Consider the following 25,536-nt stretch of genomic DNA (forward strand, 5'->3'; position numbering starts at 1 on the left):
GAGTTATTTTGTTAATTTTTAAACAGATATGTGTGTTAGATGTCAAGTTTTGTTGAATTTCCATGAGTTTTTCCTTAGTTTTTTTGTTGTACAGATATTTAATATAATCAAGCACTCTTTTAAAAAAAAATTAGCTGTCTGATGAGAAAAAAATCATCTCCCAAGATTAATATAAAAAGATATGATTCTTTTTATAAAGTTTTTTTAATATTTAAATCTATTTTCTATTGTGTAAATTACTTTACTTGCTATTCACTTACAGCTGTTATTTATTAGGAAGATGTCTTGGTTGCTCAGTTGTCTGCCACACAAGTTCTTGATGAATTATTATCAAATTGAAGAAGGCAAAATTTGTCTTTCATCATAAACTTACTCCATCGAATCCCAAAATTTTAGCTGGTTGGGAGTTGGCTTAATAAATGCTTTGCTACTGGCCACAATCAGGTTTTGGTTTTACAATGTCAGAAAACATGAATTCTACGTAGTTTTCATTGTAACCTGTAGTAATTTCATCTTCATCTCTTCTCTGATAACCATTCACTTCAAAAGAAATCTTACTGAGTGATGGCATCTCTTTTCTGAATTCTCTATTTTGCATTTCTGTTTCTGTATATATAATTCTACTAGATTACAAATTCTTGGAGCATCTTATTATATTCATTTGTGCCTAGCAGGATTCTTTGCACATAGGTGCTTAGGAAAGACTTCTTAATTGCTAATGAACCATAAACTTATAAAAAAAGAAACTGATAATTTTAGATTTTAAGCTTTATTCGCCAAAATAAACTTTTGTTGACAGTAGCCTATAATTCATTGTTTGGTGTACTTCTAATTGCACAATTTGAAAATAATTATAATCCTGTTGTCTTAACTGGTCTCCAAGAAAAATTCAGATGTTGCATGGTACTCTTGTGATAAAAGAAACTTAGGATTAATTCAGAATTTAAGAATTCTGTAACTAAACAGGCAAATTCTCTAAGGCTATAATGTTGCAGAAAAGGTGCTAACTTGCATTGGTAGGGGAAGTTTTCTCATCTGGAAGTTTCCTGACCCAAAGGAAGCAAGGATCCCTATTCCTATTATTGAATTTGACATAACATTTAAACATAGAAAGGCTATTGAAATTGCCTTTCAGTGTTATGATTTTAAAATTTTTATATAATTTTTACCTCCCCATTTTCTAAAATCTAAGTCACAAAGTGTATTTGAGATAATTAGTCACAGAGCAAAAATGATACTACACAAGCTCTAAGGAACAATGAACATTTTATTTAAAATCTGTTAATTTAAACAAATTCATAAAGGAAATTACAAAACAATTTTCTAAATTTGCTCTCTTCAAATTTGCTTTTATGGGCAAAAATTAAAATGAATTTCATTCTCCCTCTTCCCAGTTTTGCATATGAGATAAACCTGGGAAAACTTATTTAACAGTCTCTGCCTTAACTATGGTCATTTTACATATAAATATTGGCAAAAATGTGATATTTTATGTAACTGTTTATTCTTTACTCACATTTCTAGGTAATTAAAAACATTTGAGATCCCTTCTGATCATCTGCTCAGGTGTCCCTTTCTTCCATTTCTGGGGCCCCATGCTGAGCTGACCTATACAATTTTGCAAACTTTTCTTATCTTATGAAAGATTTGAAAATTCTATCAAGTTTTCCTTAGAAAATAATCAACATTCAATAATCAAGTTCTTATCTTTATATCAAAAACTCTTTTCTGTTTTTTCCCTTTTAGGCTTTGAAGGTTATTAAAATTTTATGAGTAGTAAGGGTAAAATTTTGAATTGTTATATTCAGGTAAAGCAAAAGTTTTAGTTAATGTACTGTCACTTTCTAAAGGAAATATGAACTTAATTTTTAGTATCTATGAACCATGTTTTGTTGCAGAGCTGGAAAAAAGTGACTAATTCAGCACTGTAAAAGTCACATGTGTTCTAAAATAAGCTTCAAGAGTTGAATCAGGACAAAGGAAATTACGATGGAAAATGCCCTTAAAAGTGAAATTTGAAGGTATGATTTGCTCACTATGAAATCTAGTCAACATCTTCTGTTCCCCATCTTGAACATTAAACATCCGAGCAGTTGGCCAATCAACATTGACAGACCACAGTAAAGAAACTACTTACTCTCTCAATGACCCATCAAAATTTCTTTTCTTCAAGTAACAGCCTCTTTAAAAAAAATTATTCCCCCCCATAATACTGACCATAATAATTTTCCGTCATAATGGCTAACATCTGTTACCAATAATATATTTTATTAAACATGTTTGAATTCTTAATTTCTTGATTTTATAAACAAAGCTAAGAGGTCACTCTACTACTACAGATTGGCAACTATTCTGACAGTCTTTGAGGAGTTGCTTAATTAATGTTTGTGGAATCCTTTTTGTGATATCCTCTTCAAAATATTGAGGTGAGAGCTGAGTGTTCTTTCTACCCTCCAGTTTTCTTAAAGCACTTCATCAGGGTCTCTCCTTGATGTGGACCCACTTACCCATGCTCACAAACTCTTTAGCACTTGCCACTAATTCTGTTCACTCCTGAACTGTGGGTCCTTTGGCTTGTAAGCACCATGATCCCCCCCCCCCCCGAAAACCCTGGTGGCTCAGAGCTGTGCCAATTAGAAATCTCATGCTTGCCAAGGCTTCTATCATGAGAACTCCCCAAATATTTCTGTCACTCCATAGGAATCCTCCCTAGCAATTCCTAGAATGTTGCCCAGGATTACTGTGAGATGTAAAAATCTGAGATCTGGAACTTGTGTCCTCCAAGGCTGGATTTTTCTAAAACTTCATGCATCTGTTCATGACTTCAACCTCCCTATTAACTCTTCTTTTCTTTTCTGTCTCAGACCTTCTTCCTAAGGAACAAGGGGGAAATATCCCCCACATACAGCAAGCTAAAATGTATTCCTACTATTTTGATCCACTTTATATCCTCCTGATTGGCTGAGTTCTGTAGTAGTGTGAGATATTTTCCAAAAATTGCTCTGGGTAACTTTTTTTTTTTATTAAATCACAATTTTTTTCAATTAATAAAAATCCCTTTTCTCTTCCTCCCACTTCCCTGTCACTGAGGGAAAAAAAACAACAACAAAGAAACTAAGTAAGGATAATCAAGCAAAACTAATTCCTTGCACTGGTCATGTCCAAAAAATGTGTCTTGATCTGCACCCTGAGATCATCACCTCTCTGTTAAGACCTGGGTGGCATGTGTCATCCTGGTACCTCTGGAATCATGGTTGGCTGTTGTGTTGATGACGGTAGCTTAAGAACGCTAATAAAATTCATTGGAAAAAAAAGAAAAGCATTTTATGCAAAGTTTTTCCAGGAAGTTCTCAGTGCCACAGGAAAGTCTGTCATAACAACAGCAACAAGAATACTGATCACAGCTTAAGTTTAGACAGCACTTTAAAACTTTGAAGCACAGCACAAACTTTATCTTATTTGATCTTTACAATAACTGTTCAAGATGGGCACTGCAGGGTGTTTTTTAGAGACACAGCCAACAAATACCAGAGGCAGGACTCAGAATTCTAGAATTAGAAGGGCCTCCTGGGCTAGCCCAACCTATTCCTGAACCAGAATGCTCTCTATAACATCCTTGACAAGTCATTGTTCAGTCTTGCCTTGAAGGCGTCCAGGAGCCCTAAAGATACAGCAGGTACTTAAGAAGTGCTTGTTGACTTTGAAGGGGGGGAAAATTTCCTACCTCCAGAGGCAGGCTTCCTGCTCTACCTTAGGACAGCTTTAATTCTTAAGACTAGTTTTTTTGTTCTTGGTTTTTAACATGTGAAGCCTAAATTTGCAACTCCCACTCATTTTTCCAACCTCTGTCCTTCCAGAGTTCAAATCCAAATCTTTCCTGATTTCAAATTCCACATTTTTCCCAGTATACCCACCCTGCTTAATAGGAGAGAGGAGAAAAGGCCAACTTCACCAAATACGGGAGTGGCTATGTCGGGGGTGGGAGAGAAGAGTTGGAAGGAAGTTTTGGGAGGACAACAGAAGCATTTGTCAAAGGAGGGAGGTATCGGGGTGAATATACAGCTAACACATCAGCACATATCAACAAGTTCACTTAGGGAACATGCTAGGCCAAAGACAGCAGTAACAAATGAACTGCTATGCCAATACAAAGTTTCCCTTTTAGGTCAGTCTGTGATAATTTACTGAAGCTATTTTGATTACTTTCTTGACTAATGCTCTGATGCTAAGATCAAGTCACCTGTAAATAGGGATTAGGCACTTGATATTTAAGCCTTTAATTTCTTCTTGTCTGATTGCAATTGTTTGCATTTCTAGAACTATTTCAAGTCATATCTATTAATAAAAAGCCTTTATCAAGCCCCACCATCTGGTGCCAAGCTCTGAGAGACACAGAGAGTCCCTGATTCCAAGGAGTTTACATCCTTGAGATGTATCATAAAAAGTAAAGAGTATTGGCAGGGGTACAAGGAGGAGGAGAAGTGCACTAGGGAATCAGGAAAGATTTCACACAAGAATTTTGAAGGAAACTAGGGATTCTAAGAGATAAGAGGATTCTAAGCAAATGGGTCAGTTCAGCCAGACCAAAGAGTACAGAAGGGGGAATAATGTATAACAAAACCAGAATCATAGAAATACCAATTAAAAAGTTTGTATTTGATTCTAAAGGAAATAAGGAGCCACAGAAATTTGTGGAGCAGGGCAGAGATTTAGCAACATCACTTTGTCAGAAAGGTCACCCAGACAGGAAGCATCAGACCTGAGATTTGAACCCATGTCTCTCCTGACTCCTCAGCCGGTCCACTGTGCTTCCCTGATTTTTCTCTGTCCTTGGATACTTTGGGGGGTTCTTGTTCAGTTCTAGCTCTACAAACACTTCTACTGTGTTGCTTTGGCTGCTAATCCAATATAATGGAAAGCCTGTGTTCCTGATTTCAGGAGCTGGAAGAGGGGAGGCAGGGTAGACAGTAATTTGTCTGAAAAGAAGCTTGGGGTTTAGTGGACTACAAGCTCAATATGAGTCAACAGTGTGATACCCAACAATGAGAATAAAACCACCTACTCTGTAGGGTTATTGTAGAGATCAAACAAGATACTACAGATGACAGTGCTTAAATGACAAATATGATCTTAACTTTTCAAACAATTCCCAGAAATCCAGGCTGCCTTCAACCTTTTTTATTTAAAAGATATCTTGAAAATCCACTGTACATACTATATATATATAGATATAGATATATATCTATATATATATATCTATATCTATATCTCTCTCTCTCTCTCTCTCTCTCTCCATATCTGTATCATTACTCATGAGTCTTTGTTTTTCTTCCACAGGAAAAAATGTTAGCAATACCAGGTTAATAGGGTAGTTAGTAAAATGTGTGCTAAACAGCACATTATAATAAAATTAACAAGTAATTCTTTAAAAAATCAATTAGCTGAGATTAGCTTTGTACTTCCTAGAATGTTTATCTGATGAAAATAAAAGCTAAGATTTACATAATGCTTTAAGGTTTGCCCAACGTTTTACATGTGCTATCTCCTTCTATCCTCACAATAACCCAGAGTGGTAGGTGCTATTATTATTCCTATTTGGAAACTCAGGCTGAGAGTTTAACATACTTGCCTAAGGTCACACTAGTAAGGGACTGAGAATGGATTTGAACTCAAGTCTTCCTGACTCCACATCCAGCACTCAATCCCCCTACATCACCTCCCTTCCTTTCATAATATGTTTCATAAGCCTATGTATAGCTTACAGCTGACTTATTTCAAAGAACAGAGAAATTTTTTGATTCAGAGCACAAAAGGAACATAGTATATCTCATCCACTGAAGAAGATTTCATTTCTCCAGGAATAATGAATTGTGGGTCTATTAAATGTCAGCACATGTATCTTGTAGTCTACATACCTCTCAAAATGAAAGAAGTGGAGAAAAAGCATTATCAGTTACTATTTCATAGGTGGGTGAAAAGAAAAACCACAACAAAATATCCTCAGACCAACTTAATGTCTAAAAAAAATGGCAGTTAGATGAATAAATGCTAATGATTAGAAAACTGTTCAGATCAATGTGATCCAAGTGAGTCTTAAAGACACTTGAGGGAGAAAAAAGTTATCTTGCAGTCTCTAATATGTAAACAGAACAGATGTCTTCTGCTGGATAATAACAAAGCTGTTCTTCTGATTCCCATCTTGAAAGTTAATCGTTCAGAGCAGGTGGCCAGTCAACATCGACAGACTGGGAGGGGAAGAAACTAATGTCATTAAAACTGAACATTAATATTTTATTTAGCATTCGTTAACAATAACAACACAATACAGCAAGGAGGAAATCTCATTTGAAGAAAAGAGCTGGTAAAGGCCACAACTGTACATGACAATTTAATGGCTAGTTTTTCAGAACTCTGTGTCTTAGACTCTCCCTGAACCAATAAGACCTAGCAGCAGAAATATTCTCCTTACTAACTGTGCCACTTCATAAAAGAGATGAGAGCTTTAGGTTGGGGGATAAAAATACCACATTCAGAAACTAAATTTTAGTGAGATCAGTTTAGCTCATCTATTGGTTAATCACTTTAAAAATATGTGAGCAGTTCTTTTTCATCCAAGAAGCTGATTTTTTAGTCCCGGCTGTCTCAAATGTTTGAAAGCATCAGGCAAATATGTCCACATATTTAGGAATTTGTACAAGTAGATTGCTTAAATATTTTGAGTTCCTTAGTATCACTAAAGCTTTGAATTGCTACTAGCTTTTAAAAAACTGATAAGACAAACTGCATCTGCACTTGAAAACTGGACTTACTGACATTTGTAAAAGATACTCAAACAAGGGAATGGTGGCGTGGGGCCCGATATGAAATCACCATTTAAAAAAAAGCAACTTTGATGATTCTGACAGTTCCGTTCTCACAAGGACACATGCCAAAAGTGCTCCACTTTTCTTGCTAGTAATAAAATAATAATAATATAGAATCCAAAGGTACCATATTCAATCACTGTTTACATTCAATTGGAATATGGGGTCTCAAGATGAAGTCAACATATCTTCTTTCAGACTTAAGGCAGCTTTGTAAAAAGATACTAAAAATCTATAGGCCCAAGAAAATATTTATCTGCCTGCCACTTTTCCTAGGGACTGGCTTCCACCTATTAGTGGCTCCTCTTTCTCCTTTTCAGCTAATCCATCAAATTTTATCACTTCTCATTTCTCTTTGAAGAAAATAAGAACATATATACTCCCATTCCATTCCTATCCTGGGGTTCCTACTGAACCCTAATTATTTAAAAATAAGAAAAAGTCTTCCTAAAATTATTTCAAGTTTGTTTTCTGGTATATTTAAAGGCCTGGCTGGCAAGGATTTTAACAGCTTTTGCAGTTGTTTGAAGAATTTAAGTCAGAAAATATATGTTTGGGGTTTTCTCTACAGAGAAGTTACAGCTTGCCCATGAATAACACCAATGAGATAGAATCAACACCTTGCAGACACTCTCTGATGTCATCAACAGCCACTGGCCAGGGTCTTCTAAAAAATCAAATGTATAAGAAAATTATCCACTAAGATGCCAATAACTACTGCAGCACACTATGTTCTCTCTACTATGTATTACCAAAGTACTTTTTCCTGACTTTTCTCATGAGCAGAATGGTGCTATAAGTCAGAATTCTGTTCTCTCCAGCTCAGGTCTGCCCCCACTTGACCTGAATTCTATATCTCTGAATATAAAAGCTAGGGAAGCCATGAATACATTTTCATATGATTTAAGCCTTTTGGGCTTTGAGCAATTTAATTCCTTTTTTCCATTTTAGTTTCCCTGCCTGGCTCCAAGCTTAGATGTGATATCTCTGGGAAAGAGCATTTAAATGAAAATGAGTATATTTTTATTTTGCCAAAATTCAGCAGATAGTTCATCCCTGACACTGTTCTAGGTATGGAATTTTTGACTGCTGACTACACGTCTGATTACTATACAAATCAATGTGATTTTTCTTCAATCCTTTTAAAGCCCCAGGCTTACTGCTGATAGGTCCCATATAAGAACGGATATTCTTGGCTAATTTCAGTATAAGATGCATGATAAACAATTTACCTCTACATCCAGCTCCAGGATATCAGCTGTCCCATCCATTAGGGAACCAATATTTGGCTTGGTTCTCCCAAAGTCTCCATGCACAAACTCTTTAATATAACTGGGTTTTATTTAAGGAAAAATAAGTATGGTCAAGTGGTACAAGCTGTTTGCTGAGATGCAACACGTGAAAAGGAAATGATAAACACAAAAGCAGAAATACTATAAAAGAAAATCAGTTTCCGAGCTATGTCACCTGATGCATGTCTTACAAAATAAGCCACAGAAAACCAGCCCCAAGACCTAGCAATCCAGGGGCTAAAGGGGCTTGCTATCAACTAAATCACATTCTTTCTAGGCAAAGTCTCATCACATATCAGCACAAGCATGATTATTTTCCTTAATACTGACTTATTTTCATGGTTATAAAATCAATCTACCCATCTTTTTTGGCCCTAAAGGATCAACAAGTTGAGCTGGCCAACTTTCAGGCCATAGATCCTGACAGTGAACTTCATGTGCCTAGAAATGTTCTGACAGAAACTTTTCTTATGAGTTGGGCTGAGCAGGTCACATCCCTAACGAATTTACATTTAAATAATATAAACAATAGGGAAGGAAGAGATAAAGGAGATAACAATTCAAAAGTAATGAAAATCCTGTAGAAGTAACATCACAGTTAAACTTTATTTAGTCCTGTGTTATTCCATGCACCAGGACCATATAATCTGGGCTAGAAGAGACCTCAGAGGTCTTTCAGTCTAACCTGTACCAGAACAAAGAATCCTCTCTACAAGCTCCCTGGAAAAGGGTCATCAAACCGACATCTGAAAGCCTCCAGTGAAAAGAAAACTCATGTAATGCAACAAACCCTTGGGGTTTTTCACACAGTCTCTGACTAGTGCCATCTCTTCCAACGTGGTCAGCTCATTTTTTTAAACCAGTAAAGCACTTTAAATTCATCTCTATTAAAAGTCACCTTAATAGGCTTGGTTCACTGCTCTAACCTGCTGAGATGTTGTTGGATTCCAATTTTATAATTCAAAGAGTTACCTATCCCTCAAGTCAATTCAACAAGCATTTATTAAGCACTACTATGTGCCAGTTATTGTGCTAAATGCTGGGCATAAGGAAAAGCAAAAGAATAGTCCCTGCTCTCAAAGGGCTCAGAGTAGGAGAGGACCTGCAAATTGCTATGTAAAACAATACATTTAGGATAAATGGGAGATAATCCTAGAGGGAAGGCACTAAGATTAAGGAGGGCTGGGAAAGCCTTCTTGCTGAAGTTGAATCTTTATTTGAGACTTCAGGGAAGCCAGGAAAAAGAGCTGAGGAGGGAGAGCATTCCAGGCATATGGGCTAGCCAGCGAAGATGCACAGAGTTGGGAGATGGATTGTCTTGTGCGAGGAACAGCAAGAAGATCAGGTCACTGGATTACAGAGTAACAGACGAGAATAAAGGAGTAAGGAAAAAGAAGCCTGGAAAGGTAGGAAGGCCATGCCACCTATACCTTCCAATCACTGATACACATATGGGACAGAAATAGGCAAATGACAGATGCCTAGGGCAACCACTAAAACCACCCCTCTGGGCTCACACCATTCCATTAATTACCACCCTTTAGATCAGGTGATTCAACTAGGTCTAAAACACTTTTCATCTTGTCCATAAGGATATTGTGAAGGACTTGGTATATCAGTTTTTCAGCAAGGCATTTGAAAACATCTAAAGAATTCCCATGACCTCCTCCTGACAGTCAGCTTCATGTGCCTAGAAATGTAATGATAGAAACTTCTGCCAGTGCCAGAAAAGGAAATGAAGTTATTATGGTGTGACTGGTTCTTGATAAACCCTAGCTGGTACACAGTTAATCCTAAGATTTTATGATCACTTTCCCTATATGCTTACAAAGTACTTTTCCCAAAAATGCTTACTATAAACTGAACGTTAAATGTGAAATGTTGTCCCCAGGTGTGATAAAGTTGTAGTTTTTATGGAGAAGAAAAAGATCTCTATTTTTGTACAAAATACACCCTTAATGAATATACTCCTCTATTGCTTTCTTCCCTTTTCCTCATACCATATATTTGAGAAATGTTCTGACTAAACAACAGTATCTTTATTTCCCCTAGTTTTATAATTTTTACTTTCTATTCATTCATTTACTGGGAGGCAATCGGGGTTAAGTGACTCGCCCAAGATCACAGAGCTAGTAAGTGTCTAGGGCCGAATTTGAACTCAGGTCCTCATGACTCCAGGGTTGATGCTCTATCCACTGCTCCACCTAGCTGCCCCTATTTTTTACTTTCCTAAGGACAGCCTCTCCTGTCAGATAACGTGTAGAGTGATGGAGAGCCAGGGCCCACAGAACAGTACAAAAGGTTCAGGTATAACTTCAGTAAAGAGAGAACCAAGATTCTAGTTCATTTTTGTGGAAAACCTGCATTAATATGTTAGAAAAATAATCATAATTTTCCATTACTTTTTCTTTATCACTTATTCTGATATTTGGAATAATCCATATATGGATTAAGCCAAAGTGAAAAGGCTTCAATTAATGACCCACTAAAGCTTAGAACTCATAGAATGTTCAAGCTAGAAGTGAATTTAGACATCTTCTAGTATCTAGTACAAGACCAAGACCATTCTCTGAGGGCTTGGGAATATGAATATATTAAAAGAGAACAACTAGATCATAAAACTAGAAAATTCTTTATCATATACTGAACAGAGAGGATCCTAGTGGTGGGATCCCAGACAGTATAAAAGCTAAATGGTGCAGATAAGGAATCTGGCCCTATGCAATGAAGGCCAAGATTTAGGGGCAGAGGATCAAAGTGTGAGGAATATTTCTATGGGAAAAGAAGTTCAGAATCAGTCCCATTTTCAGAATATTTACCTAGCAGGACCACAATTTTACATTTTGATGCTCCAGTACTTTGCCTGCCAATAGCCTATTAATTTAATACCTTGGACTCAAAACAAGTGTCAAGCAATCTAAAAAAAGCAGGGACCTCTCAAGTCCATGTTTAAAGTAAAGGATAACTAACTCTGATTAACAACCCAATATGAAACTGGTATGGCATTCTTTCAAACATAAATTATTTTAGAAATTTCTATAATTACTAGATATCATTAAATTATAAAAGAATATCAGCTTTAGTTTTGAATCTCTTACGTGTTTAATTCCCAATATAATGTACTTGTATCTCTACTACAGAAAATAGTGTGTGACTTAAAGAATTGATGCAGTCAAGGTCACATATAAAAAATTACAGTCCCCTCTGGCTTCCAACTTCAATTGCTAAACACAAAGAAAAATTATAATGCAAAGTAGTATCATTCATTTTGGAGCAAGTTTTAAAAAATGCTCAAAGAACTTAAATATAATAGTGGATTTGTGATTCTTGGTAGAAAAGGCTTTCTGAAACTTAACCAAAGGCTCAACCAATAAGCATTTAACACATGATTACTACTAGAGCATGGATCTAGCAGTTTTAATTATAAGAAACAAATGTAACTTGGAAGATATGAGGACTAGCAACTTTGGTTAAAAATGGCAATGTGAACATCTGTAGGGAAGCTGAGGGAGATGAGGAGGAAAAAATACCACTCTTTAACATAATTCTTCCCATAATACCTCCCATCCGAAGTAAATGTTTTTCCCAGTATAGTGCTACTTACACCAATATCACTTTGGTTAGAATATCTGGTATACTGAAAGTGAAAGGATACGTTCCTGCCTGAGTCTTCAAATGGAGACGAAAATGATGCTCATCTATATAGTGTGTTTCCATGGTGTGAATGATACGAGTTCTTATGGCTAAAGGTCTTCGGTGAAGAACCCGAAGTGGTGTTTTCTGGTTGATCTGTAAGTCCTGAAGAAGTAAATAATGATATGATTATACTCTGCTTTAAAGACTACAAAATACTTCCCTCATATTAGGGCAGGTAGATAGTACAAGTGTCACCCCAATTTTACAAATGAGAAAACAAATTATTAGGGGTTAAGTGGTTTGTTCATAATTTCACAACTTCTAAGTGTCTACGGTATGATTTGAATCAATGTGTCCTGACCAAGCCCTACATTCTCTCTGTTTTGCTATCCTGCCTGCCTCCCAAACACTACACAAATCACGGAGTTAGGGCTGGCCTCAGACAAAACCAGCAGACAGTTTGAATCTTTCCCTCTTTGGCCTGCCTTACTTCCCCCTCCATACCTTTACCCTACAAAAAGGGTGGGTTCATTACTCTAAGTAGGGCTTGCTCTCCTTGGACTTAGAACACCCATTAGTGAAGCGTGGTCCGCCTTGCTATTACTAAAACTTTTTTTGGGCCCAAACTGTGATTTCATTGCTCAATCAGCAATTCCTCTGTAACACATAGGCACCGAGAGGCCTAGGACTATACAGCCAGTCAGTGTCAGAGGCAGTACTTCACAAGTACCTCTTGACTCCAAGGCCACATCCATCATCTACAATGCTAAGTGGCCTTTTCCCACTGAAGCTTACCTGTCCTGAATTTCATATCCTTAAGGACCTTAAATCTTTCTAAGATGCCATAATTCCTTTCTCATCTTATTTAAAGGAAAGCATTCTTTAGAAACAATGTTCTCACTTGTGTGGACTAACCAAACGTCCGATTCTGATGGTGAACATTTTTGGATATGTAAATGGGGAGAGCAATGAGGCACAGACTTTTTAGTAGAAAGGGTATGACAACACCCTTCAAATCACACTGTGGGGCACCTATTCCACCTATACATAGGGCAAGCTTCTGTGAAGTACATTTCAAAGCTATATTGCATGTATTTCTCTTCTGGATAGATATTTTGTTGTTCAACAGACTGAATTCTGGGTCTTGTATACTTTCTGTGGTCCTAAACAAACCCCTCAATTTATTATTTCTTTTCTTTTCTTTTCTTTTTTTTTTTTGCTTTTTAGTGACGCAATTGGGGTTAAGTGACTTGCCCAGGGTCACACAGCTACTAAGTGTTAAGTATCTGAGGCCAGATTTGAACTCAGGTTTTCCTGACTCCAAGGCCTGAGCTCTATCCACTGCACCACCTAGAGGCCCCTCAATTTATTATTTCTAAAAAAGAGAATGCTGTTGTCTCACTAAAGAAGAGCCTGAAAAATCAATAAATTTTAACTTATTTTGAAAATGAAAAATGCTAAATTTATGGACAATATCATGTCTAAAAACCTTACTATTCAGAATTTGTGATAATTTAGAAAGGGTAAAGTTGGCTTAAACTTATCTATGAAGAAAAGACTTTACCAAGGAAATTGGCAACATAACTAAGATTTCAATGAGGTTGCCTAGGTACTTAGAATTCATAAAAAATACTTCAGAATTAAAAGAAATCCTAGAAATTATATAGTCCCTCTCATTTTACAAATGGGAAAACTAGGCTTAAAGAGATCAAGTAACCTGTGCAAGGTCATACATAGGATAAGTTAACCTCAAAACAGGGACTGAACTGGAGCAGGACTCCTGACTTCCATACAGACGTCTTCCTACTATATCTACTGTCTCCTGGTTAAGAAGATCATTTTCAAATACCTTAGTGATATTAATTATACACAAACCATGTAATTGCAAAAGAACCCCTCATACTGTATAAACTAGTGTTTTCTGTTAAGGGACATTTAGTAGCCTAGTTCAGAGTACTTATTACACTTCTTTAAAAAAAAATTCGAATTTTCACTAATTCTGACAACTCTTCCCCTTTCAATACCCCTTGGTGTAATTTCTTCTGGAAATAGAATTATGGGCTGAGGAAGTGCCTAAGGCCATACTCAGAAAAGAACTCAATCAAGGCATGCCCAATGGCAAAGAAGAACCAGTTCTAACACTACCATACTTGAAGGAAGGTAACTGCTTCAGAAGAATTGGTCATTTCTGAGGCATTCTGGGATATCTCAATGAAGACTACTATTTAAAAAAAAAACCTTGGCTATTTGGGATTACATAGAAGTGTGACATCAGTCAATCAACAGCAATTATTAAGTAATTACTAAGTGTCAGGTCCTGGGTAGGGGTGCTAGGGATGTGAAGATAAAAATGAAAACAGGCCTGGCCCACAAAAAGTACATATGTATTCTATCAGGGGAGATGTGTACACACATACACACATGCACAAATGATAATTTTTGGGGAGATGTGCTAACAGAGGGGATCTGGAACAGGTTCATGTAGGAAGTGGCACATGAGCTGAGTTCTGAAGGAAATAAGGAATTCTAAGAGGCAGAAGCAAGGAAGAAGGACATTCTAGACATGGGGGCAGCTAGTGGATCAAGAGAGAGAAGACAAAGAGTGCTGTATGTGGGGAAGAGCAAGAACAACTTGGCTGGACAGCAGAGTGCTGTGAAGGCACAGAATATATAAAACAGGAAAAGTTGGGGCCAAGTGGTTAACACGTTTAAATGTGAAAAAGAGGTTTTTATTTTATCCTGGAGACAACAGGGAGCCACTGGAGTTTAGGGGAGTGACACAGACAGACCAATGTTTCAGGAAAATCACTTCAGCAGTTGTGTCGAGAATGACTTGAGGTAGGGAGCCAATCAGAAGGCTACTTAAAGAACACAGACCTCAGCTGACTGTAGGCCTGAACAAGAGGAGTTGCTGTGTGAGTAGAGGGAAGGGGATAGATGCAAGAGATGTTTGTTGTGGAGGCAGAAATAGCAAGATACGACAACTGACTGGATGACTGAGTGGAGTCCAGGATGACACCAAGTTTTAAACCCAGGTGGCAGGAAGAATGGTGGTGCCTTCAACAGAAACAGAAAAGTTTAGATGGGGTTAGGGTGTTGGAGTAAGTGTTGAGCAGAAGGATGAGTTCAGTTTTGGACATGCTGAGTTTGAAATGCCTTTGGCATACCCAGTCTGAAATGTCAAACAGGCAGATGGTGATTAGAAAATGAAGAAAAACGAGGATCAGATATATAGATTTGGGAGTCATTCCCACAGAGATAAGTGTCTTTTTTTTTTTTTGAGGCAATCAGGCTTAAGTGACTTGCCCAGAGTCACACACATTTGAACTCAGGTCCTCCTCCTGACTCCCCAGGCTGGTGCTCTATCCACTTCTGACACCTAGTTGCCCCATGATAAGTGTCTTGAAAATGCCTGTGTCCTTACAAGTGTTGTTCTCTCTTTACTTCCTGTGCCTTGCAACATTTCTGGAATTTTGCAGAGGTGAACAAACAATTTGTGACACTGCTCCCCCAACCTACTCTTACCATATCACTGTGACATACATTATGATTTGTTTATACCTCTTTTACATTGTTTTCCCTTAGCAGATGGAAGGGAATGACTATTCTTTTGTTTCTTTTTGCATGTTGTAAGGAAACATAAGATGAAGAGGCAACAAATTTCGTTTCCTTCTGCTCTGAAATTATTATGACCTTTCTAACATTTTATTGCTACGAAAATAGTCCTTTCCAAATTATTCTCCTATTAGTGCTATAGAACTTTTACTTTCAAACTTGGAAGGTTTTTTGAAATAAATGTGTATTTTCCCATGATAACCTGACAGATTTGCACATTGAGAGGGAATGACATGTGGTTCAGAAATTTATTTGGGAATCTAAAAAATGTCTGTAAATTTACCTGTCATCCTAAAATTAGAAAATGGCTGTAACATCTAAAATGTGTCCAATTGCTTACATTTGTCCTTAGAAAGATAAATCTCATTCCACATTTGAAAGTGATCTTTTCCTTCTCAAAACTTTTTTATGTCTCTTTTCTTACATTTTGACTTCAGGAATTCATAGATGCAGAGGTAGAAAGGTCCTCAGAAATGATGTTATCTAATCCTCTCATTATATAATTGAATTAAGCTCCACCCAGATTCACACAGGTAACTAATAAATGTTGCTTCAGTCATTTCAGTTGTGTCTGGCTCTTTGTGACTCCATTTGGGGTTTTCTTGTTAAGAGTGGTTTGCCATTTCCTTCTCTAACTCATTTTACAGATGAGGAAACTGAGACAAACAGGTTTAAGTGATTTGCCCATCACACAGCTAGTAAGTATCTGAGGTCAGATTTGAACTCACATAGATGAGTCCTCCTGACTTCAGCCCCAGCACCTACCCACTGCACCACTTCACTGCCCATAATTAATAACTAGCAGGGACAAAATTTGAATCCAGGTCCTGATTGCAAATCTAGTGCTCCTTGTACAACATGCTTCCTTTGCACTTATCATTTTCTCCTTTGCATCATAATTAATACCTTTTTAGCAAACTCTTTAAGGATAGGAAACAGTATCATTTTTTTAATCTTCATAGATCCACCACCAATCACAGAGCCTTACAAATAGTATAAGCTTAATAAATCTTGGCTGAAATTAAGAGAAATAATTTTGCTGGTGTTACTAACTTTCCATCCTTTGTTCTCCTTATAAAACCTTGTTTGGTCTATTTGTCTCTCAGTAAGAATATTCAAAGAGACTCGAAAAGAGAAAAATAAATTTCACTAAAAAACCTTCAAGAAATAACTGAATTAGCACTTTTCACATCTAAGTACCCCGATCTAGTTTTCAGAGGCTTACAGGGGAGCACTGAGCATGGCAATCTACCAGAAAGGAGGGAAACTACATTTAAAATGGCAGGACTACCAGGGGATCTTTATTTTACTAATCAAAGGAATGGGAGAGGGGGATGGAAATTCCCAGTAAACATGGCATTTATAACTAGACAGACAAGTTGTCTAAAATGCTTGCCACAAACTGCTTTGAAAGTCTGACCAACTGATAGACTGAGCGTGAAATTTAGAATCTCTCTAGTCTCCTACTTTGAATATATTTCCACTTTTATTAAAATGATGAAGGAACTCAGAGACAGCAACAAAACAGAAGGCAATGAACTCTCTTGTGAATCATAAAATAAAGAGAAAAAAATCAGAATCAACTACCTTTAAATCATCTAGGAATTCAATGTCCTTCTTCTGTATTGCTTTATCTGTCCAGACTAAGGCACTATAAGTCTTAGTCTTCACTTCTTCACCTTCTTTCATATGTCCTATTGCTTCTCTAAACAAAATGAACAAAAACACTGTTACCAACATGTATAGGATACAGTGCAGTCCAGCCCAAACATTTTTCTAAAAAGCATCTACAAAGACTTGACCCCTTACCTGGTAACAAGCTGCAAGTCTCGAACTTGGATTTTGTCTGAAGAGATGTTGATTTTCTGAACAATGGAAGTAGAAAATAATTAGTGAGCCATTCCACTAGAAAGCTAGAGACATGACTAGTTCCATGTCACTGATGCATTTACCTGCTGAAGTTCTTTGATGTCTCGTGAGGTGAATTGGACTCTCCGAGGATTCACCAGTTCAACTGCAAAGGGCCTTCCTGGCAGCAGAGAAACAACCAAGTTGTTGGAGTTAACATATGGATTAGTGCAAGAGGTCTGGGAGCTGTAAACAACAGGCCAAACTTGAGGGGCCTGAGAGTTAGAGACAGAACTAGGATTACAAGAAGCACAGAGTGTGCGAAAAGAATCAAAAGGGTTTGTTTGGTGGCAAAATTCAAGGATTAGTAATGAGTGAAAAGGAATCATTTCTTGCTCCAAGGGCTCTGTGAATAAGCCTGAATAAGCTCTCTGAATAAGAAAACAGCTAACCATCCTAGTTTTTGCCACCAGGTAACAATGCTTTCAAACCCAACTCCATCAAGGAAACATCTTTTGAAAAGGCAAAGCTCATTTCAAGAGATTCAGGGTCTGCCATGGGGATGGCTCTGGTAAAACCAATTTTCATCATCTTTGCATCTCTTATGTCCTAGTGGAAGTCCAGACAAATGCTTCTGATGTCACTGGTCCTTTTCTAGAACAAAGGACAAACAGCAACAATGAAATGAAAGACAGGAGATGTAATGGAATACAGCAATTTCTTGGGAGAAATTTTTATTTTGGAAAATGTTCCAGTTTTGGTGAAATGTTTGCTAAATGGAAGAAAAGCGATAACAAACTGATAGGAGGTATGTCAAATTCTCTAGTACCTTGCTCTTATGAAATGGTCAAGTAATAAAGATTTACTTGATAGAACTTAAGATTGCTGTTAAGAATTTTACAAAAAGTCAAATTAAAAGGATGTTAATTACAATTGGTCTGAAATGATAAAGCTGAGATAATATAAAAGCTTTAGGCCAGTGGTGGTGTTAGATTTAAATAACTATTTCACTTCTATTTGCCAAAAAAAAAAAGGCTCATAGTCATCTTTGAGGATGGGCTGAATGAGTTGATAATATTCCATTCTTACCATTTCCTAATGTTCTAACATCCACATCTTCTCTTCCAGATGATGAAAAATTAAAACCTTTTGAAAAGAGAGGCAGAGAACAATTCAGAGATTCCTGACCTTTTAAAGGCTCTGGTTTCCAACCTTATCATAATAACAACAACAACAACAACAACAACAATAATAATAATAACAACAATAACAATAATAAATAACAGTTATATATTGGTTTGTTTGCAAAAGCACTTTACATAAGTATTATTCCCATTTTACATTCAGAAAATTTCTCCCTGACAGAAGTGGGAGAAAAACCCATTAATTGGACATATTTTCCCTCTCTGGTTTTAGTTTAGTTGAAAAGTAAGGTTGTCTGGGGCAGCTAGGTGGCAAAGTGGATAGAGCACCAGCCCGGGAGTCAGGAGACCTGAATTCAAATCCAGCCTCAGACATATAACACTCACTAGCTGTATGACTCTGGGCAAGTCATTTAACCTCAATTAACTCACAAAAAAAAAAGAAGCTTGTCATCTCATCTAATTAGCTAAGAAGTAGGAAAATGAGACTTAATTACTGTCAATAGTGAATAAAATATTTCAGAAAACAGACTAAGATCTAAAAGTCTTAACTCAGAGCCATCTCAAAGATGGTAGCTCTGATTTCCAATGTGGCTTTTTTGATGACTTTTAACATTTAAGCTGGAATCACAGAAAGGAAAAACTCTTCAATCCTCCATCTTGCTATTTGGGGAGAGAGGTACCTAGGCAATGCTTCATGAAGGAAGGGAAGCAATCAAGAAGGTCAGAAAGACCACTGAGGCTGGTGGGTATATAATGAACTCATAAAACAATCCACTCCCATCCATTATCCCCAAAGCAAAAATCTCAGAACACTCCTTGAGAAACTGTTCACAGATAGCAGCCTGAGTAGAGTGCCAAGACCTTACTCACTTACCAGCTTTGTAAACCTAGGCAAGTCACTTAACATGTTTGCCTCAGTTTCCTCAACTGAAAGATGGGAATATTAACAGCACCCATTTGACAGTGTTGTTCTGAGGAGGATTAAATGAAATATTTGGACAATGCTTAACACAGTTCCTGTACACAGTAAGTACTATATTGAATCTCTCTCTCTCACCTGCTTTCAGTACAGCATAAAATCACCTTGAAGGTTGAGAGCTTAAAAAGTAGAAATTAAAGGTTAAAGTACATTACTCATTTTTGTTCCTTTTTAGGCTTTAGGGATGAAAAGTATAATTTGTGTATACTTTGAAACAAATGACAAGAAGTTTTAGGGCAATCCACATGTCTAATCAAAATCTAATTTGTCAACGGAAAAAAACCACCAAAAATTCAAATATTTACGTTGGAAAAAACTGCAAGGAGAAAACATAAAGCTACTTAAGGAGGTACCAACAACTCTGGAGGCAAAAAGAAGCTTCCCTACAACCCAAATATTCAGAACTGTATATTTCCAGATTCTTCTTATAGAGGGGAAGACTGAAAGAAATATTCTGCTCTAAAACTTTATTTTTACTTCCTCAAAACTTTACAAAAATATCTTTTTGGTTGAGTTAACAGGCAACCATAACGGTTTCAAAGGTCCCAGGGCTGGAAGCTGTTACAACAGTAAGTAAAAGTCATGGCAACCAAGTTCGTCTCTCTGGGTTTTACCTGGGTACCAGGCATCCTGCCAGGCTCTGGGCCCTCACAAAGCTCACATGTTAGCAAGGAAGACAACATGGACAGAGAACATACAAAGCAGGCACCAGGTAATGATGGAGGAGAAGATGCTAGCACCCTTTTCTGGGGGCCCAGGAAAGGCCTCATGGGAAACCAGGGACTCTACGAGGGGAAGGTGAGCAGAGACAGCACTCCAGGCATAGGAAGGGTAGTTGTGTCTGTGAGCAAAAGCAAGGCCTAAATGGCTGGACCACATAGCGTACGGAGAAGACCAAAAAAGCAGGATGGGTCCGGACTGTACTGAGCATTAAATGACAAACAATTAAATAATCAACATGTATTTATTAACGTGATATGGTTCAGGAATGGTCACAGCTGAAGAGGAGAATAATATCCTAAGAATCCCTGGAAGAGAAAACATTCATGGCAGCAGAGGGGTCAAGAAGGACAAAGGGCTAAGAAAAGACCATCAGATATGGCAATTAAAAGATTGCTGGTAACTCTGGAAATCAGCTTCAGTGAAGTGACCATGCTGCAAAGGGCAGAGGGGTGAGTGAAAGTGGAGCAAGTAGAAGCTATAGTTACAGATGGCTCTTTCTAGAAGGCTAGCTTTGGAAAATGACCACCTCATTAACTGAGAGTGTGGGAAAGGAAAAGAGAGGAGGCCATGATGTCAAGGCACTCTGAGATAAAGGGAAGTGGGGAAGAGGGAGTTCCTAGCAAGTGCCTTCTATATTCTCCATAAAGCCAGACGCAAATGCTGACTAGGAAGGGAAATGTGGGAGGCTTAAGGAGGGAAGGTGTGAATGGTATCTAGGAAACAAGAGAGGAAATCAAGTAAGGAAGAGTGCCTTGCTGTAGTGACAGCCCAGTCAAATTTGTTTAATATGAATTCACACTGTCAAGTCAGCACCACTGTGCAACCACACCCAGGACCAGCTAACAGTAGCAAAGAAGATTTTAGCGATGGGGTTTGGCAATAGGATTAGGGGATAAGGAATTCAATGGTAGAGAATAACGTAGAGCTAAATTGGTCAATTATGTTGTGATACAGGAGAAAACAGAAGAGGTTGGAGCAGGGGTAATGACCTGAGAAAGCACCAAAGACCGGAAGGGCTGGAGATAATGATGGAAATGAAGAGTAAGCTTGGGGGAGATGAGGCAGAGGGTGAGATAGGATGGTAGGAGGTAAAGGTAAGACAGGGGAATGTCACTTTTATATTAAGAAAGTAAAACGCCTGTGAGAAATGGTAAGACATAGGCTCTGACCATCCCCATGTGTGACTGAGGTAGTATGAAGAAATAGATTTTAATGAGATTGAGGAATTAGGAGGTTCAGTTGTTTGAGGGAGCATACTCCTGAAGTCCCCTAGAATAAGGATAGAAATTGGAGAGAAAAGGAAGTTGATAAGCCAGGTGCTAAATTCTTTAAAAAAGGAGAAAAAGGGTTGGAAATCTTTACAGTTAATTACCCTTCAAAACAGTGGAGGATGCTGACTGACAGCAGTAAAGGATGCCTCTCAAGTAGCAGGGGAAGCAAGGAGTAGTCTAACTACCCATGTGTTGTGGGTATAAGTGAAGGGACAGCTATGGTGGAGATTCTGGCCAAGAATGAGGTGTCATAGGGTGGAAGTCAGGTGAGAAAATGTGGGTAGTAGGAATGAGAGAGAATGAATGGAACAGAAAGGAATTCAGCTCAGAATGAAAGGAAGTTGGTTCATTATGGAACAGGAACTCCAGAATTCCCAGGGGAAGGGGAATGGGGAGATCGGAGTTGAGGAGGATGGCAGGTTTGGGGACAGTTTGCTCCCAGGTCAGACTCCATTAACTGAGAACAGGCATTGTTTGTTTTTAGCTTCTCTTTTTATCCTTAGCTTTTAGCACATTACCTAGGCACAGAGCAGTCACCTCTTTAAATATATGAAGTGAATGACTAGGTGGCTACTGATAAAATACTATTGGGTTAAGGAAAGAAGTGGTGGGAGCATGTCAAGCATAGGGGTACTGGTGAGTGGCAGATTAATCATAATGCTCACAGTCTTGAAGGGCTATGGATGTCAGTCAAGTACAAGAGCACTTCTCCAGTGTTAGGGCAGAAGGGGCAGTGCCACATCTATGTCACTCGGTGTAGAGGAGTACACCAGGGATTGCCTTGGTTGGGGTTGCTCCTGGCCTGCTCCTCTGATATGGCTGAGTGGGGGCAATGGATGAGCAATGCAGCATCAGGATTTCCCTCTACCCACCCCTTCCCTGATATCAGAGGGTGCTGGGCAGGACCTGAGTCAGAGAAGTTTATATTTGATCCTAGAAGTAATAGTAAGCTGCTGAGTTTGCATGTGTCTGGGGAGATGGAGGGGAGGGGTGTATGTGACATGTTCAGATCTGCATTTAAGGAAAGTCATTTTAGAGGCTACATGGAGAATGGACTGGAGTAGGGAGAGATATGAAGCTGAAAGATCATCTAGATACCCAGAGCCCAAAGACCAGTGTCCTATGCAGGGATCATAGAATCAAAGTATTCATCTATTGGAAGGAACCTCAGAGGCCACATCTAATACTCTCATGTTTACAGATAAGTAAACTGAGGTCCAGAGAGCCTAAGTAACTTATTAGGACTTGAACTCAGGTCCTAAGATTCCAAAAGTAGTGTCAGTCATAATTTTAGCTTATATAAATGCAATTTAAATTGGGAAAATTAGAACACTCACTCTCAGCTTTAAATACTGTCAACAGCTGACTGGAAATCAATTCTTCCACCGAGGACTCCAGTTTTCTTTCTCCATCAATTATCCAGGGAGTTTGTGGTAAATTTCTGGAGTATTTATTATATCTTCCTACAAACAAAAACAAATGAAATATGCTTATAAAAATAACAGAATAACTATAAAATTGATATTTACTGAGCATCTACTATGCTCAAGGTGCTGTATTAGGAATGCAAAAAGGTATAATATAGATGTGGTAAAGAAATTTACATACAAAGTATAAACATGTAAGAAAATGAAAAACCTATTTCAATAAAGATTCAAAGACAATAGTCTTTTTTTTTTTTGTACAGTTTTCTCCCTTGGTCTAAGCCAGTGGTGGGGAACCTATGGCCTCGAGGCCCTTTGACTGAATTCAAACTTCATAGAACAAATGCCTTTAACAAAAGGATTTGTTCTGCAAAACTAGGACTCAGTCAAAAGGCCACACCTAAAGACCTAGAAGGCCACTAGTGCCTAGAGGCTGCAGGTTCCCCACCCCTGGTCTAAGGTCTCTACAATTCAACCACCCTAAAATTTAAGTAGGCAGCTAGGTGGTATAGTGGATTGACAGCCAGACCTGACTCATCTTCATGAGTTCAAATCAGACTTCAGATACTTATTAGCTATGTGACCCTTGGCAAGTCACTTAATCCTCTTTGCCTCAGTTTCTCATCTGTAAAATGAGTTGAAAAAGGAAATGGCAAACTACTGCAGTATCTTTGCCAAGAAAAACTTGAATGGGGTCACAGAGAGTTGGACAGAGCTGAACAACTCAACAACAGAAACTTTAGTCTTCCTAAAGAATAAGAATCATCACACCACTCTTGAGCTCAAAAGCTCTCTTAATGGCTCACCCTGAGATCTAGAGAAATTAATTGACCTTCTCAAGGTAACCCGAACAACGAAAAATGGGAAGATTTCCATAGGTGGTTCATCTGTTTAGTCCTGTTTCTCCAACCACACTCAAGCTGCTTGAGGGTAAGGTACTGCTGTCAAAGCCTCACGGTGCCATGTCTTATGTGAAAGCCTCACAGCACCAAGTCTTATGTGAACTATAAATATCTGCTGACTGGATGGACAGAGGTACAATTTAACATCTAAGCCCACAAAAGCAATCATCTGCCCTATTCCTTGGTCAGTATCTTCACTGCAACTCTTTGTGGCAGGACGGCATTATATAAAAGTCCTAATAAAGAACATAAGGGTTTTTTTGGTTGTTGGTCTTAATTTAAAAAACAAAAGCAAAACTAACAGGAACATGATTCAGACTTAGATGAATCATCAAACAGAACGGACTGAAATGCTCTATAATTGCTTCAAGACTGGGTGTTAAGGTAGCATTTTCATTTTAAGCCCGTTATTAGATGCCAGCAATTTTCTTTACCAAAAAAGAAAAAGAAAAAAAAAAGAAAGAAAAGAAAGGCCTAATGAGATGTTTTCTCCCTTGGTGTTAACACTTTTATTTTCCTAGACTTCAGGGACTAATCAGTACATCAAAAAGTTTTTCTGGAAGAAGTTGAACTACTTGCCATGCCAGAGTTAATAAAATATGAGAAAAATGTCTTTCACTTCTCCCAGCTCTCCTGCATTCTTCCTCCTGTCTAGTTTTATATTGTTCTAAGTGTCCAACATTAGGCCTTCATTTGGCTGTCACAGACACTTTTACTCTACTATAACTTTTTTATACTTCATGTCACTTAAGAAAATTAACCTATCCATCAACTAGGGAATGGCTGAACAAGTTGTGGTATATGAATGTAATAGAATACTATTGTGCTATAAGAAATGATCAACAGGCTGACTTCAGAAAAAACCTGGAAAGATCTGTATGAACTGCTGCTGAGTGAAGTGAGAAGAACCAACAGAATGTTGTACACAGTAACAGCCACGTTGTGTAGTGACTAACTTTGACAAATTTAGCTCTTCTCAGCAATGCAAAGATCTAAGACATCTCCAAAAGTCTCATGATGGAAAATATTATCCATATCCAGAGAAAGAATTATGGAGTTTGAATGCAGATCAAAGCATACTATCTGCTCTTTTTTCCTTCTGTTTTGTTTCTTCTTTCTTGTGGTTCCTCCTATTGGTTTTAATTCATCTTTATAACATGACTAATGTGAAAATGTTTAATAGGAAAGTATATGTAGAAGTCTGTATCAGATTGCATGCCATTTTGGGGAGGGAGGCAGAAAAGGAGGGGGAGAAAATTTAAAACTCAAGAGCTTATGGAAGTGATTGCTAAAAACTAAAAATAAATTAATTAAAAAAAGAAAATTAACCTAAATTAATTTGTTTTAAAAGTGCACAGAATATAAACTTACCTTTTAAAAGTTCAACTATACTTATCATTTCTAATTCTCTGAAAATTATTTAAAAAGCTATTCAGAATCTGGTGATAGCAACAATAATAAAAGCCTGAGGACTCAGGAGGCAATTCTATTTTCTGGAAAGGACAGACACTTAATGTGAATATAGCTCATATTAAATACTCACCAGCTACAAAGACTGCACCATGAGCACATTCAATTTCAACAGCAGAGCAAAAACTCTTTGGTGAATTTGGAGGACAAGGAAACTTCCTGAAAAATAAAGGAAAAAAAAAACCTGTCATGACTACTACTTTCAGGACAGGAGGCTGAATCACACAACCGAGATGAATCAGAACACATTCTGAGTCAGTATGTTTTGAAGTTGCACAAACAAAAGATAAATTTTTAACATGTGGGGGTGCTAACTTACTAAACCAAGGAGACTAGGTCTGTAAAGATATAACTCCTCTTCAGTTCAT

The 25,536-nt window shown here is 37.7% G+C and overlaps 1 protein-coding gene across 7 annotated transcripts in view; it reads right to left on the reverse strand.

The window, feature by feature from the left end:
- Positions 1–1,249: 1,249 nt before the first annotated feature.
- The window catches only part of PUS10 (pseudouridine synthase 10), a 90,801-nt gene continuing 66,514 nt past the window's right edge, over positions 1,250–25,536 (reverse strand). For all 7 annotated transcript variants that reach the window (XM_020985499.2, XM_020985498.2, XM_020985497.2 and 4 more), the window contains 9 exons: positions 25,242–25,327; positions 22,710–22,835; positions 18,344–18,400; positions 17,359–17,435; positions 17,216–17,271; positions 16,994–17,111; positions 11,811–11,953; positions 8,096–8,195; positions 1,250–6,245 (listed from right to left, as the gene is read on the reverse strand). In XM_020985499.2, coding sequence (XP_020841158.1) covers positions 6,207–6,245; positions 8,096–8,195; positions 11,811–11,953; positions 16,994–17,111; positions 17,216–17,271; positions 17,359–17,435; positions 18,344–18,400; positions 22,710–22,835; positions 25,242–25,327 — 802 coding nt within the window. In that variant the 3' untranslated portion in view covers positions 1,250–6,206. The remainder of the gene's footprint in view (positions 6,246–8,095; positions 8,196–11,810; positions 11,954–16,993; positions 17,112–17,215; positions 17,272–17,358; positions 17,436–18,343; positions 18,401–22,709; positions 22,836–25,241; positions 25,328–25,536) is intronic.

This window comes from Phascolarctos cinereus, unplaced genomic scaffold (genome assembly GCF_003287225.1).
Source record: "Phascolarctos cinereus isolate Bilbo 61053 unplaced genomic scaffold, phaCin_HiC Scaffold_2;HRSCAF=192, whole genome shotgun sequence".
In the NCBI taxonomy this organism is placed as follows: Eukaryota; Metazoa; Chordata; class Mammalia; order Diprotodontia; family Phascolarctidae; genus Phascolarctos; species Phascolarctos cinereus.